At 33.7% G+C, this 15,096-nt stretch overlaps 1 protein-coding gene across 1 annotated transcript in view; it reads left to right on the top strand.

Annotated features, from left to right (window-relative positions):
* HFM1 (helicase for meiosis 1) overlaps positions 1 to 15,096 on the top strand; it is a 47,652-nt gene that overhangs the window by 20,654 nt on the left and 11,902 nt on the right. Inside the window, 11 exon segments of the mRNA XM_087930371.1 lie at positions 242 to 375; positions 4,771 to 4,818; positions 5,713 to 5,793; positions 6,848 to 6,939; positions 9,544 to 9,650; positions 11,080 to 11,127; positions 11,562 to 11,659; positions 12,202 to 12,333; positions 13,230 to 13,315; positions 13,644 to 13,727; positions 14,886 to 15,043. Of these exon segments, the coding sequence (XP_087786497.1) occupies positions 242 to 375; positions 4,771 to 4,818; positions 5,713 to 5,793; positions 6,848 to 6,939; positions 9,544 to 9,650; positions 11,080 to 11,127; positions 11,562 to 11,659; positions 12,202 to 12,333; positions 13,230 to 13,315; positions 13,644 to 13,727; positions 14,886 to 15,043 (1,068 nt within the window).

Raw genomic sequence — 15,096 nt, 5'->3', positions numbered from 1 at the left:
GTTTGAATTACATAAAAATGTCTTTAAGCTCTCCCAGTAGGAAATGAAACCAACTACTTAATATTTAACTACTACTTAATTAAATGTATTATTGTTTTAAATATTTATATTTAAGGGGTTCAGCACTAGATCACAAATCACCAGTTCTCTATTTAAGAATAAATTGTGTTGGTAATAATATATATTTTATGCATGTAATTTGTATCTTATTTTTTCGCTTTTCTCTCTCTTTTTATATTAGTTTGCACAAACATCTAATTGAGCACTTAAATGCTGAAATAGTGCTTCACACCATCACTGATGTGAACATAGCTCTAGAATGGGTGAGATCAACTTTCCTCTATATCAGAGCTTTGAAGAATCCAGCTTATTATGGTAGGTGGCACTTAAAATTTGTGAATTGAAGTAGACAATTAAAATGTGATGTGGTAATTTGTTTCTTATGATAAAACAGTTTTCTGTTGGCAAATACTTTACTCAAAACATTAATGGTATTTCTTATGCATTTCCTTTTTCAGTAGAAATCTAGGCAATCAGGATATGTAGTTTCTTATTGCTTATGTTCATCTGTCTTTTCCTGCTTACAGGAATACAGAACAATATTTTTTGTGGGGTAATTAAGCAAATGCCATGATCATTAAGTGAACAGCATAGTCATTAATTGAATCCATTATACCCAATGGGTGTTTTTTTTTGCTGGAAACCAAAAGTGAACACTGGAAACTAGCAAACAATGTAAAAAATCATGCTCATATGATCATGGGATGCTGCAAAATGGCACAAAGTGAGCCAGTTGCCAAGCTCCCAAAATGCAATCAAATTAACAAAAGCAAATTTGAAAATTAACTGGAGCAAGCTGGGAACTAAGAAAAACTTTCCAGAAAAAAAGTCCCCAGTCCATCTCAACGGGAGATTCAGCTGGGTGATAATTTAGCACACATACATATACATATACATATTCTTAAGTTGTCGCGGGTACTTACATGCATGGCATTCAGCTTTGTTCGGGTATTTTCCCATGTCATTATAGTTGTGCTTTTAAAGTTGTAGCAACATTTCGGCAGAATCTCATCTGCTATCATCAGGCTTCTGTATTGTGTTCGTTAGAGATATATATAACACACCCCAAACAGGCACCCAGATGAAACCTAGCTTCCTAATAAACGATAGCCACCTGTTTACTCAGAACCAAGCCGCACTAAAACCCTCCATTACAGGAAACACAATGTTGCCAGCCAATCAAGACAAAAAAAGCTACAAAACAGACAGAAGATATCAGAAACATTAATCAAGCAGAACACAGCAAACTCCAAGACCAATAAACACAGACCAAGACTCCCAACCAATCAGGATGAAGAAAAAACCATTCTGGCACAGCAGTAGACTAGCACCAAATTTAAAACAGAAATGGCTGTGAAAATCTGACTCACAGACAAACACTATACAGAAGCCTGATGATGGCAGATGAGATTCTGCTGAAACGTTGCTACAACTTTAAAAGCACAACTATAATAACATGGGAAAATACCCAAACAAAGCTGAATACCATAATACCATATATATATATATATATATATATATATATATATATATATATATATAATATTATATTATAGATAGATATAGATATAGATATAGATACACACACACACACACACACACATACATAGATACTACCTGTTATTTTGTTACACAGATGAAAATATACAAACTCTGCAGCAAGTGGGATCAAACAGATTCCTAACCAACTTAGCTGGCAACTTTGTCATTCAAAAGGTAAAGGAGGAAACTAGAGGTAAAACTATACTGGACCTAATTCTTACTAATAGAGAAGAAATGATAGAGGGAGTTGAAGTTGCTGGAACCTTGGGCAAGAGTGACCACATCATACCGGAATTCAATATAATGCAAACACAAGCAATAGAATATAATCCAACCAGTGTCTTAAACTTTAAAAGAGCTGATTTTAACAAACTAAGAGAAAGCCTAAGCAAAATTTCATGGATAAAAATCCTAAAGGGGAAAACAACTCAAGAAGCATGGGAAACATTGAAAAATATGATCATAAAAGCCCAACACAACACCATACCACAAAAAAACAAGAAATCCAAGAAAAAAACAGCATGGTTGCACAAAGATCTCTCTGATAAACTGAAAGACAAAAAGGATAAGTACAAAAAATTTGTAGATTTGACAAGAGCTTTTATGAATACTGAACCTCTTTTGTATCTTTATGTGAACACTTTGCTTACCAACCATCTCATAGTCTGTAAGGTGCTCGATAAATTATTACCCAGGATTACAGATTAGATTTTTTACTAAGCTCATAAATGGAATGCTTGGATTTGAGCAGTTAAAATGGAAAGTTAAAATTATGCCAGAAAACTTGGAAATAGAAAATCAGTCTGTCTTTGGGATATTGCAGCTGTAGTTCTTATTTCTTCTTGTTCCATTGATGGCCTTGAGGTTACTTAAACTTTTAACAGATTTATTGCAGTTTCATACTGCAATTTCTTTTGTAGAAGTCTGATAATTCTTTCTATGCAACATTTCAAAATATTAAAATGTTAGTTGCATACTGGAATGTGATACAGATAGTATTTTGTTCCCAACAGTAAGTATTAGGCTGCCTGTTTTTGAAGAAGATGGATTCACTTTCTTGAATAGTGTATAATTTTTTAAAGTTTTCAGCTAAATAGGCTTGTTTTTATAGAGAATCAAATGAGAACATTAAAATTCATAAACTATTTTATATCAAGTGAATGCAGATCTATTTCCCCCAAAGGCAGAGTTACTGTTTCTTCACTGATCCTTCTTGCTGTCATCACCACAGCATAAGGCATTCTGCAGTGTTCAGCACAGTAGGATCTCTCTGTATGTGGAACAGCTGCTTTTTAGAACTGTGAAAGAAAAGGAGGAGGGAAAAAGTGGTAAATGAAATACTTACTTTCTTGAAATGCCCTTAAATGATAACAGTTAGGACATTTAGCACCTTTCACTACATCTGTTTTCACACCGATTTTGTATATATGTGTGTATGTGTGAGAGAAAGAGCAAGAGAGAAAGTGAGAGAGAGATGAAAGCAGATATAAAATCTTTGTAGTAGTCACTGGAAAAATATTCACAAAAATAAGTTTTTTTTTAAAAAAAGGTCTGTATTTGTTAGCAGAAATACAGTGGAACAAATGTTAATGTTTGAATGCTATCTTGCTTTTTCTGTAATAAGCTGAGATTTAAAAAATAGAAATAGAAAATAGGGAAAATGTCAGATGCTGAAAGCATTTTAAACTATGAAAACTGAATATTATTTTCTAAGCTATTTTTAGTGCTAGAACAGATTCCTTTGTTGTCTCATGAATAATGGACAAACATTTATATGTTCAATTAGGATGCTTATGTTAAAGGAGGGAAGGAGAAATTCAGAGCTCTGAGGGGAAGGTGGTCAATTCCTAAAATGAAGCACTATGACAGATTGCTATATGTGAGAACAGCAAGCAGCTGTTACTTTAATTCTACAAGCCAGTTTTAAAGGAAATTTGAAATTTCTGGTATATCTAGGTCATTAGCTGACTACCTACGGACTATGGCATGAATTTGTGGGTTGATACATTCTAAAATATAGTGTATGGTGTCTATATATCTTCTTATCCATTGTTCCTTCTATATTGGAAGGACAACAATATGTGTAGCAAGGTGCCAGCAGGTACTGGAAATCTGTTCCAGAAGCTGGAAATTGTACAAAAAGAGATGGTACGTGTGTATGTGTAAACAAGAGCTAGAAGCATGATAGGAAGTAGAAGTAGCACTTGATTTATGAACACAATTGGAACCAGAGTCTCAGTTGTTAAGCAAAGTGGTTAAGCAAGATGCCCACATGACTACTTTGCTCAACAACTGCAATCCCAGCTCTCCCAGTTGCAATCTTTAAGCGATCTCCTAGGTCACTGAGTGGAATAATAAGAGTTGCCTGGAGAGATGATTTAAGCTCTGTGAAAAGCTGAAATCCTCCCTGCAAGCAGCCCTTTTGCTTTCAAATGTTCTTGCAGCTGTAATCAGCTCCCCTCTGTGCAAGGAGGGAAAATCCTTTGGTAAGCTCCAGGAATTGAACTTAAATCATTGAAAACCTGGATCTGGATCAAGGCCCGAGGCTGAAGTTTATTATTTGTTCATGGTTTGTTTTGTTGTTTTTGAGGTCCTTTAAATCTGGACTGTCAATGTAATTCAATATTTTTATGTATACACTAGTTTTGTATGTCATCCAGAGTCCATTGGTACTGGGTGACCAATAAATTTAAATAAATAAATAAATTTTGACTAAATGTAATATATATTTGCTGGAGAATTGTACTTGAGAAACTTGTACATAATTGCACAGAAGTAAAGCAAGATAACATATGACATGCTTGTAAGGATTAGAACCATATTTATTTATTTACTTATTAGTGATGCTTCTCTTAGATTACTTATTTTACAATGGATTAATTAATTGGTGATTTTTTTATTGGTTGCTGATGACAACAATGAAATAAATAAAAACCCAAATTGTATAATGTGTGTGTTTTCTGTTTAAGCTGCGACAATTTTAAAGTTAACATTAATAAATAAATTATAAATCTCTTTAGGCATCCTTTTGTGTCCCATAATAAATTGTATGCTTAATATACAAATCCGTTGATTGTAAAACTTTACATAGGTTTCTATAACAAAAGATCTGCACATTATTCTTTTACTAATTAAGCATTAATAATCAAATGTATTCTTTTAACCAAGGGTTTTCAGCTGGGCTGGACAGAAATGGAATTGAAGCAAAATTACAAGGTTAGATTTCTTGAAAACGCAAAGTGCATTTCAATAGGCTTTAACCTGATACTTAAATTTGTTTGTTCATTTTGCTTCACATCCTAGTACTAGTTCTGCTAATTCTTTTGTTTTTCCTCTTAGCTCTTGTGGAATCCTTAGGGATTATTGGACCACAATAAAGTGCCTTTTTTCCCTTGAGCCCAGAGAGAGATAGCTCTGCTCTTACCACCAACTCCAGAATTCTTTCCCTTTCACCTGGAATCTCTGCCTTTCTGAATAAAGCAAGACTATTTCTCTGTCCCCAAAAAGGTTCCAAGCCATATCTACTTTCACCTCCAATCCTAAAGTTCAGCTCTGCTCCTTTTGTGGCTCCTCTCACTTCAACATTGCTTAGTTCTTTTCTTGGGATCTCGCTCATTAGGACGATGTGGTCATTTTCAGTCTTTTATCTTGCTTACATCTTCTCCTTCTGGCATCTTCCTTTTTGGCTATTTCCCAGAAGAGCTTTCCTTCATCTCTTTCAACCATGCTGTTTCCCTTTGTCCCAAAATAAAGCTTTTACTCAAACAAAGGTTGATCTGAAAAGAACCTTCTCCGCAACTCCCTACTTTTATGTGAGGCTAAGATTTTAAACTCACCTTTATAAAGAATCCCCTTTATTTTATCTGGGCAAGTGTAAACTTGTTTTTCTTGTTTGGTCACATGTTCATAGCTATTGCATAGATATTTAAGAAATTGATTTTATATCTGGGAAATAGGGTGAGTGAATGTGGGGAATGGAAGTGCTTGCCTTGCCTGAGTTAAATCAGTGTTTTGCCTGTTCACAGAAGATAGATAAATGTTGTGGTTTTTCTATCTGCAAAAATTATTTTTTTTCCTGCATATCAAAAATGATCACTTCAACTTGGACAGAACTATGTTTGAAGAATTTGAATGATTTATCATCACTTGATTTGATCAAGATGGATGATAATCTCTATTTCAAAACCACAGGTAATAATAATTGATATTATCTGAAAGTTCATAATTTATTTTTTAATATTTCAATATTTAAAATGTTTTCTGGTGCAGTTGTTCTCATAAAAACTGTGCCCTAGAGCAATGTGCAATTGCAAGACTTCACATAGCTCTCAAGTCTCTGTTATGTGTCCAGCTCTTTCTTTCCATAATGACTGAAAATTGACAGTGTAGTTTTTGTCATTTTCAGTAAACACCTGAAAAGTGTAACATCAGCCATAAAATAGACATAACACTATTTTTTAAAAAAATCAAATAGAAAATATACATCATAAAAAATACAAGCATAGCCACGTTTATAGTGTCATGATTCTGCCTGTCATGATACTATTTACTGCAAATCTCAGGTCTCAGAAAAGTGTTAACTGTGACCAACTCCAGTTATAAAAGTCTGTTTCTCCTTGTCTTACAGCATTCCATTAATTAAGAGCAACTTCTTGATAAGATTTTTGTATTATAAACATGGACTAGGAAAATTGAATAACGGGGGCAGAAACCATATTTTATGGTTAGATCTAGTTTTTGTTATGTTCCCATTCTATAAAAACAAGTAGCTAAAATAATTTGAAGTCCTTGGAATTAAAATTGATGTCACAGAGTCATAGAGTTGGAAAATCCCTTTAAACCAAAGGTCTCTAACTTTAGCAACTTTAAGATTTGTGGACTTCAACTCCCAGAATTCCTCAGCCAGCAAAGCCAGCAAAGGAATTCTGGGAATTGAAGTCCACAAGCCTTAAAGTTGTCAAGGTTGGAGACCCCTGCTTTAAACCATTGAGCTACATCGTATGCGAGAATCCAAACTGAAGCATCCTAAAACTGATGGCTGTCTAGCCAGTCTAGTGAAGAGGAACCTCCCACCTCTTTAGATAATTGGTTCTAAAGGAGAACTGGACTTACTATTAAAAAGGACTTTTCTTTATCATAAGCGCTCTTAAAATTTAAAGCTATTGTTCAACTAGAAAAAAATTGTCTTTTATATTTCACTTATTAAAAATATTTCATTGTTTTATATATTTATTTTTTTGTACAGAAACTGGACGACAGATGGCTTGGTATTATATTGCATTTGACACTGTAAAAAAGTGTTTCATGATTAATGGAACAGCAACTTTATCTGAACTGGTAATTTTATTATTCATATGAAGAATTAATACTCTTACAAATTAGCTGAAAACTCATTTATGGTTTCAGATTTTTGAAAGTTGCTTTTGATTGAAACTTTACATAATTCATACCATTTGGCTTAGATCTGTGATAAGAGTTTGAGCTGGAGGAGAAATGACTTGTAGTTCATTAATTATTGTGCAAGCTACTAGAAGAATTCATATTGTGCAATTATATACAATTATCAGGAATGGCATTATACTCTAATGCAGAATTATTAGGAAATAATCTGTTCAACTTGAAAATAACTTTTGTGGAATTGGATCACCAATTCTCTGTGGCTCACAAACAGATGGTCTATTTAAAGAAGACCACTGCATTACCAAATCATTATTTCTCATTGATAAGAATTCAAAAGTTTGTTATTACTTACTTCCTAGTGCTGAGAGAGAGTGATTGTGGCTTTGTGCTCAAGGTGGGACTAGACCTCGCGGTCTCTTGGATTCTATCCTGTGCCTTAACTAATAACCAACCTGGCTTTCATATTAAACTATTGTAATATTTTTTTTCTAAAATTCTTGCTACAGATGTCAAATCTTATTACATTTTAGACTTTAACAGTAAATAAATAATTAATACTGAGTGGATACTTTTCATCTTCCTTTTTTGCCTTTATTACTTATATTATTTGTATACACTTATTGTGGTTCAGCTTAAGGCAGTGGTGGTATTCAACTGATTTTCACCAGTTCGGGCTAACCGGTTGTTGAATTCACACACACACACACACACACACACACACACACGCTATCCAAGTGGATCCTGGGTGCTGTGCTGCAATGGAGAAACAGACAATGGAACTTTCCCTCTTTCTTCTCCCTGCTCCTTCTCCATCCCTTGTGCTGGCTGCTATGTTTCCCGTTTCTCCATTGTAGCACAGCATCCAGGATCCACTTTGATTGCAGAGGACAGGTAATTTAGCAACCAGTTTGCCCAGGGTCAGGTTGGCTGTCATGGGAGTCTCATCCCATATGTGTGGAGAAGCTGGAGGATGGGAATGGGCTATGCCTCCCACGACAGCCAACCTGACCTTGGGCAAACCGGTTGTTAAATTAATTGAATCCCACCACTGTCTTAAGCATATAGTACAGATTAGATAAAGTGGATGTTATGGATCTAAGGTCAATGTATTGTTGCTTATGTTTATTTTTTTCAATGTTTTTATATGCTATTAGGTGCTCAGAGCCACTGTGGTAAATTGGGGGAGGGTCATACAGACTGAGTCAATAAATAGTTCTTTTTAAAGTTGGTCTGGACAAAAAGTACCCAATCTATCCCTAATTTCTAAATGAAAAAAATAATTTCCTAAAATTTCCTTTAAACATTGGGGAAAGTTATCTATTTTGCTTAGGTAGTTTGCTTGTAAAATATTTATCCTCTGGAGCAATTAAATCTCACTTTGCCTTGAAATGTCACACATAATTTTCCTTATATTTGGACAGGGACTCTATTTGGACTAAAAACCCAATGAAAGAAATATGAAAAAGCCGTTAAGCTGTTTTTTGATAGGGTTTTTGTGCTGAAGCATATTGTTTGAGAACCACAGCAATATATGCAAGTTTTATTTTTTAAATGATATATAACATAGAAAGGCATTTTCTGGCAAAACAGGCAAACATTTTTCATTGCTTTCCTTGTTTGTCTATGGTGGTTTTTTCTTCTTCATTAGACCATTGAGATACTATTTTGCAACAATTCACTGAACCATGAATTTTGGTATTTGTATGGTAGCAACGGGACTATGTATCAATGAAATTTAGTTCCCATTTCATTTTGAATGTATTTGATGTTCCATAATAAATATAGGTTTATGATGATGCTGTCATTGTATGGTATTATCTGGATTTTCAGAAGTGTCAATCGTACTTTGCCAGTCTATTTACAGAAAAAAATTAAAGTATTCAATGAATTAAATAATGAGATAAATTAATATGTAAAGCCAGGTTTTAACTTTATAGTACAACTGATAAATATGAACCAATCAAATTTTATTTATACAATTTATATGTCCTCCCATCTCACTGCAGGTGAGTGTAGGTGGTATACAAAGTTAAAAACAACAATTTAAACAACTTAAATCATACATGCCTGAGGTCATAAAAAGCTACTCCAACTCATAATACAACAACAGTAGCTCGTTTAACCTCTTGGCTCAAATTCATGGGATGCTTCTAAAAGCAAATTGTTTGCTTTTTAGGGTGTTATATACTTGTGTAGGGACTCTGTTAAACGTACCCAGTATGTGGTATCTTGATACTTACAATTTAGATAAAATTAAGAAATAAATAATAAAAACAACTGGTTTAGTAATAAAAACAATTATCCAATGCATGTCTGTTTAAAAGTAAAATCTATTGAGATCAATGCATTCTGTTTTCACATAAATATGGATAAGCTAAACAATCATAAAAATAACTACCACAAATAAAAATACTAAATAATATCTCCATCAAGTCTGAACTGCCAGAAATAATTCTGAATGTATTTCTCATAATTTTTAAAATAAGTGCTTAAAATATATTAAAATTAATAGAACAAAATTAATGAAAGAAATTATTGCAGGTTGAATTGATATCTGGTTGCAGTGAATTTTCAGACATCAAGTTAAGAACAAATGAGAAAAAAGTACTTAATTCCTTGAACAAAGATAAGAAGTGGATGAACATAAGGTACAAGATTAAAATTATTTTCTACTAAACAGTAATTTTAATTACAGCAACATTTTTATTTTCTGCATAGTGTATGTGCTTAAAACCTATATGCTAATTTATATGCTATAAATTCTGTCCTACTTACAATTAATTCTGTTTCACAGTAGAGATGTCAGTGCCTGGGCTAAGACTTTCCTCGTCATGTCCTTTACCTGCTGTTCCCCAAATTCAGAAGAACTTCCAGATTGCAAACCTACTGTTCTTGGGGGAATACAATCCCATCAAGAATCTATGATAGTATTTTGGGGGAATTAGTAGGCTTTAACCCAAAATTGCTTGGATTGAGTTTGAACCTTTTTTCCCCTTCTAAGCTTCCAAACACCAGGTCATAACTTCTATCAGCTCTCCTATTTGGTAGATGATACAGCTTTGTAACATTCACATGTTGATATTGTGCCATTGTGAATTGAAAGATAATTTCTCCCAGCAGTTTTGCATGGATATTAAATAACATTAAGGAAAGGATTGAGTTCTGGGATACTTTATACTGGAGTGACCAACCTGTTGTCACCAACACAAAATATGCAGACAGCAGTTCATTGTCAAAATTGAACAGCCTTCTCAACAGAGGGAAAGAAAGATGACATCATTTATTTCCATTCTACAGCACAGTCCTTTCAATTGTTCTAAGAAGGCTCCAGAGCCATTTGCACTACTCAGGTGACCCTGACAACACTCCAGGTGGCCTCAATGACTCTCTAAAAGAATACAAATGAACAGCTGTCTGCAAGGACTATAAATCCTTCAATTCCCCACCATCCAGCCAGAACTGAAGAAGCTTCCTGGGTGAGAACCAAAATGTCCTCAAAGAAAAACCAAAAAGTCCAGTTGCCTCTTGAAAAAGCACCTTTGGGACAACCATGACCTGGATGACTGAGAATCTCCATAGACAAATGAAGTAGATAAGCAAGCCTGTTCTGATTGTATCACGAAAGAGTAAGCTCAGATGTCCCATTGTACTCACTCCAGGAAATGTCCAAACATCTCTTTACCCGTTTTTGAGAACTCTCAAAAATGAGCTCACTGGGATCAGTGGATGAGGAGCCATACCCATTAGAGATTTCAATGTTAAAATGCGCACATTTGAAGCTGTAAAGTATGGAGAAATTTTATTTTCCCAGAGATTGGCAAACCCTATCTCAAGTCCACATGGTCAAAACTGAACAGTATAATTCAAGAGCATCTGGAGGGTCACAAGTCTCATAAACCTTCTCTGAAACTATAACTCTGTAGTAATATAGTTATAAATAAATCTTAATGAACTCTTATTTATATGTATGATACCAGAATATCTTCTTGATAATGAGAAATGCATCTCATTTTATGTTATAAATTAATGTCATATATTTAGCAGAAGTAAATAAAAACTTACATATTTTATGTACAGATATCCAATGGAAGGAAAAATAAAAACAAGAGAAATGAAAGTAAACTGGTAACTATTTTATACAATATGTTATTATTATCTTAAAATAGTAATAAAAGTTATTGGTGAATTATTGTATGGTATTTCTTTATACTCCATCCTCTCTAGATTTTATCTAGAGCTGTGGGGTAGTGCAGTGGTTAGAATGCAGTACTACAGGCTATTTTGGCTGACTGATGGCTGCCAGGAGTTTGGCAGTTCAAGTCTCATTGGCTCAAGGTTGATTCAACCTTCCATCTTTCCGAGGTTGGTAAAATGAGGACCCAGTTTGTTGGGGGCAATATGCTGACTCTGTAAACTGCTTAGAGAGGGCTGTAAAACAGTATGAAGTTGTATATAAGTCTAAGTGCTATTAATTTTTTAAAAATCAGTGGATTTACTGTTTATGATATTTACACATTGGTATTTTCAATATTTTGAAAAATTTATAACTTCTTTTTCAGTCTTATTCAGGCACAGTTGGGATGCATTCCCATACAAGATTTCACCTTGACGCAAGATATAGGAAACATTTTTAGAAATGGCATAAGACTTACAAAATGTATGGTAAAATTTAAAATTACTTTTTTTGTTATATATTTGCTTACAGCTAATCCTTGTTTAGTGACCACAAATGGAACTGGCAACTCAATTATTAAGTATAGTGGCTGCTAAGTAAAATAGTGCAATTTTACAATGTTCAGTTTTCCTTTGCTTTACAGACCTACAAAGACCGGACACAAAGTTATTTTTCTAATCACCATCGACCTGGAGATGGTTGCTAAATGAGGCAGTGACTAATTTAAATTTGTAGGGCATTTTCTAATAAGTGTGAGTGATTTATAAGGGTAAAAAAGCAAAGCAATGTATTTTAAAGAATAATAATAAGCTTACATCCTGCGATGATAGTTGTAATACCATCAAATTTCCACATCTGCCTATTCCAGATCCTTGAAAATAATTCAAACAAAAATACCAAATCCATCTGAACATCTGGCTAACTGTGCAATATACAGTATAAATATAATGTAATAAGGATAATATGCATGAGCATGTATTTTTTAATCTCTTCCTGTTTTTACACTTGTTTCTTTTCTTGTGTAGGGTTATCTGAATTTCTGGCTACCCATAAAAACAACTTTATTGTATTACTAAACTCTTTGATTTTAGCGAAGTGCTTCAGATGTAGACTTTGGGAAAATTCACTGAATGTATCCAAACAGCTTGAAAAAATCGGTAGGTATAATAAAATTTATTCTACCTTTCAACTCAGGATACAGTACAAAAGTTGAACTTTTTTCTATTTAGAGTAAAATCCGATCATTTCAATCTCATCACATAAAAATATTACGATAGAATTGTTTTCTTTTTCCATCCTCAGATTGGACAAGGCTTGAGATATTGAAGAAAAATTAAATTCAGGAGATGTGTGATTAATGTTACATTAAATATCACTTGTCAAAATGTTCAGAATCTATGGATGTTTTGTAGACCTTTCTTATAGTAATTAATATGCTGCTTAGCTTTACAAAAGAAAGTGGCAACAGTGATGAGAATTTTGCACAGCAGTATGTTATACATTAGAAGTACAAACTGCAAAAGAATATTGAGGATTATTCCTACATTTTCTATTGTTTTTTTAAATATCAGATTTAAAAAAAATTACAGGTGATATTTGCTTAACAGCCAAAATTAGGATTGTTAATATTGGTTGTTGAGCAAAGCAATAATTAAAAAAGACACCCACATGACTGCTTTACTCAATGATTGTAATCCTAGCACTTTCAGTTGTGGTCATTAAGCTACCTCTCAAGTTATAAAGTGGATGGAGAACAACCAGCTGGATATTGTTGATGCTTTGAACTTTGCCAACCATCTCTGCTGTTGACTTTTTTTCCCTATTACCCTGCACTTCAGTCTAAAACACCTCCAGGGATAAAGCACCCAAACTGCAGTCTGGAAAAACCTCACCATCCTTAAACCATCAGCCACATTTTGAAATATATTTCAGAGTAGATGCTTAGTTTAAATGATATTTTATATTTGCTTATTAGTAAAAAAAAAAAAAAAGATAAGTTATGAGGAAATGCAATTTGACAAATTAATCTTTAGCATATTTCAATTTTCAATAGGCATGAGTTTATCAAATACAATGATGAATGCAGGATTGACGTCCTTTAAAAAAATAGAAGATACAAATGCAAGAGAGCTTGAATTGGTATTTATTTTATAATTTTTATGTTGTGTGTTACATATACTATTCTACCTTTGCTCACATATCTGATAAGTCTGCATCAAGATACATTTTAATGAACATTTGACAATGCATTTTCAAGTCAATGGTACATGCCCAAAGGAAGGCAGACAAACTGACATACATTATCCCAAAATGCACTGTTGATTGTCATGTTGATTGATTTAAAGAACAACGCTAACAATGTAATGCTAGGAAGACTATGTTTTGTAAATAGCTTTTGTGCTATGTTTAACAAATATTGGTCTATGTTCTAAATTAATATGAATGCTATTTGAATTTAAATTTCCAGATTTTGAACAGACATCCTCCTTTTGGAAATCAGATTAAAGAGTCAGTAGCACATCTTCCAAAATATGAACTTAACATAGAGCAGGTATATTTTTGTTTTGTGTTCCCACTACAAAACAACTGAATTCAAAAGAAAATTTAGAAGAAATTCTCCTTCCTAAAATTTTGCAAATATTCATTAAGTACATTTGTGATTTAGGTGCTGATTACCCAAAAAAGTCTTCAAACTATGGAGCCAATAGTTCATTATGATGTAGTAGCTAGTACAGCATTGAGTAGCTAGTACAGTAGCTACTGTCCAATGTAGTAGCTAGTACAGTATTGAGAGTGATAGACTAAAAAGCCTATAGTGAAGATTTGTAATTGTAGATTGGAAAAATTGAGAAATTGAGCTCTGTGGTAAGAACAGCAGATGCTTTGTTACAATGTAGCAAGATAACTCCATTTGGTCATACTGTCTGCCACATCACTAATGAGTGACATTTGCTCTTAAACTGTCTAACTCTGCATGGGATTATTTAATAATCCATACCATAGAATTAGCAAGAAAGATCTAGGAACTAGATATAACGATTACTTAGACATCTCCTCACCACCCATGTTTTCTCCTGAGTTTAAATATGCCTTGCTTTTCTAAATGCTGGTTTATACCACGGGTATATACAATAAGGCAAGCACAAGGGAAATTATACATGATTGACAACATCATCATACAAATGCTGCAACTAAGGGGCGACACGACAGCGGTCTTCCAGTATTCGAAAGAGCCTCACAGAAAAGAGCGGGACAACCTATTCTCCAAAGCACTTGAAGGCAAGACAAGAAGTAATGGTTGGAAATTTATCAAAGAGATATCCCAACCTAGAACTAGGGAGAAATTCTTGTCTTCAGCTTGCCTTCAGAAGTTGTGGGTGCTCCATCAGTGGAGGTTTTTAAGAAATGATTGGACAGCCATTTATTCAGAATAGTATAGGTTCCCTTCCTTGAGCAGGGGGCTTGACTAGAAGTCCCTTCCAACTCTGATATTCTGTATTCTATATTCTGTAACATATATATCAGACTTTGGGGTCCAATTATATAACGGTAGCATTAAGCGGAATGGCATCATTACACACGTGTCATAACATTGAAATAGCTTAGCATCGTATCTGAATCCAGCCAATATGAATCTATTCATATTTATTTACCATATCATATGCGAAAGCTAATTTTATTTTTGAATTGTATGTCATTTATTTTCAAGCTGGCAAAGTACAATGAAGCAGTAGCTGAAATCATAGTTACAATCACATTAACCAACTTTGAACAGCTGCAGATAAAAAGAACTGCTCCAGATTTTCATTATACAACCCTAGTAATAGGAGATAATGATAATCATGTGGTTTTTAGACAAAGGATTATGTGAGTAAATTTAATTTATTTTGAAACGTTAACAATTGTGCATTTTTGCACAT

Source organism: Pseudonaja textilis, chromosome 3, assembly GCF_049901715.1.
Source record: "Pseudonaja textilis isolate UNSWEBS1 chromosome 3, rPseTex1.2, whole genome shotgun sequence".
NCBI classification, from domain to species: Eukaryota; Metazoa; Chordata; class Lepidosauria; order Squamata; family Elapidae; genus Pseudonaja; species Pseudonaja textilis.
Note: the sequence above shows the minus strand (reverse complement) of the source record. Positions and strands in the feature narration are given on the sequence as shown.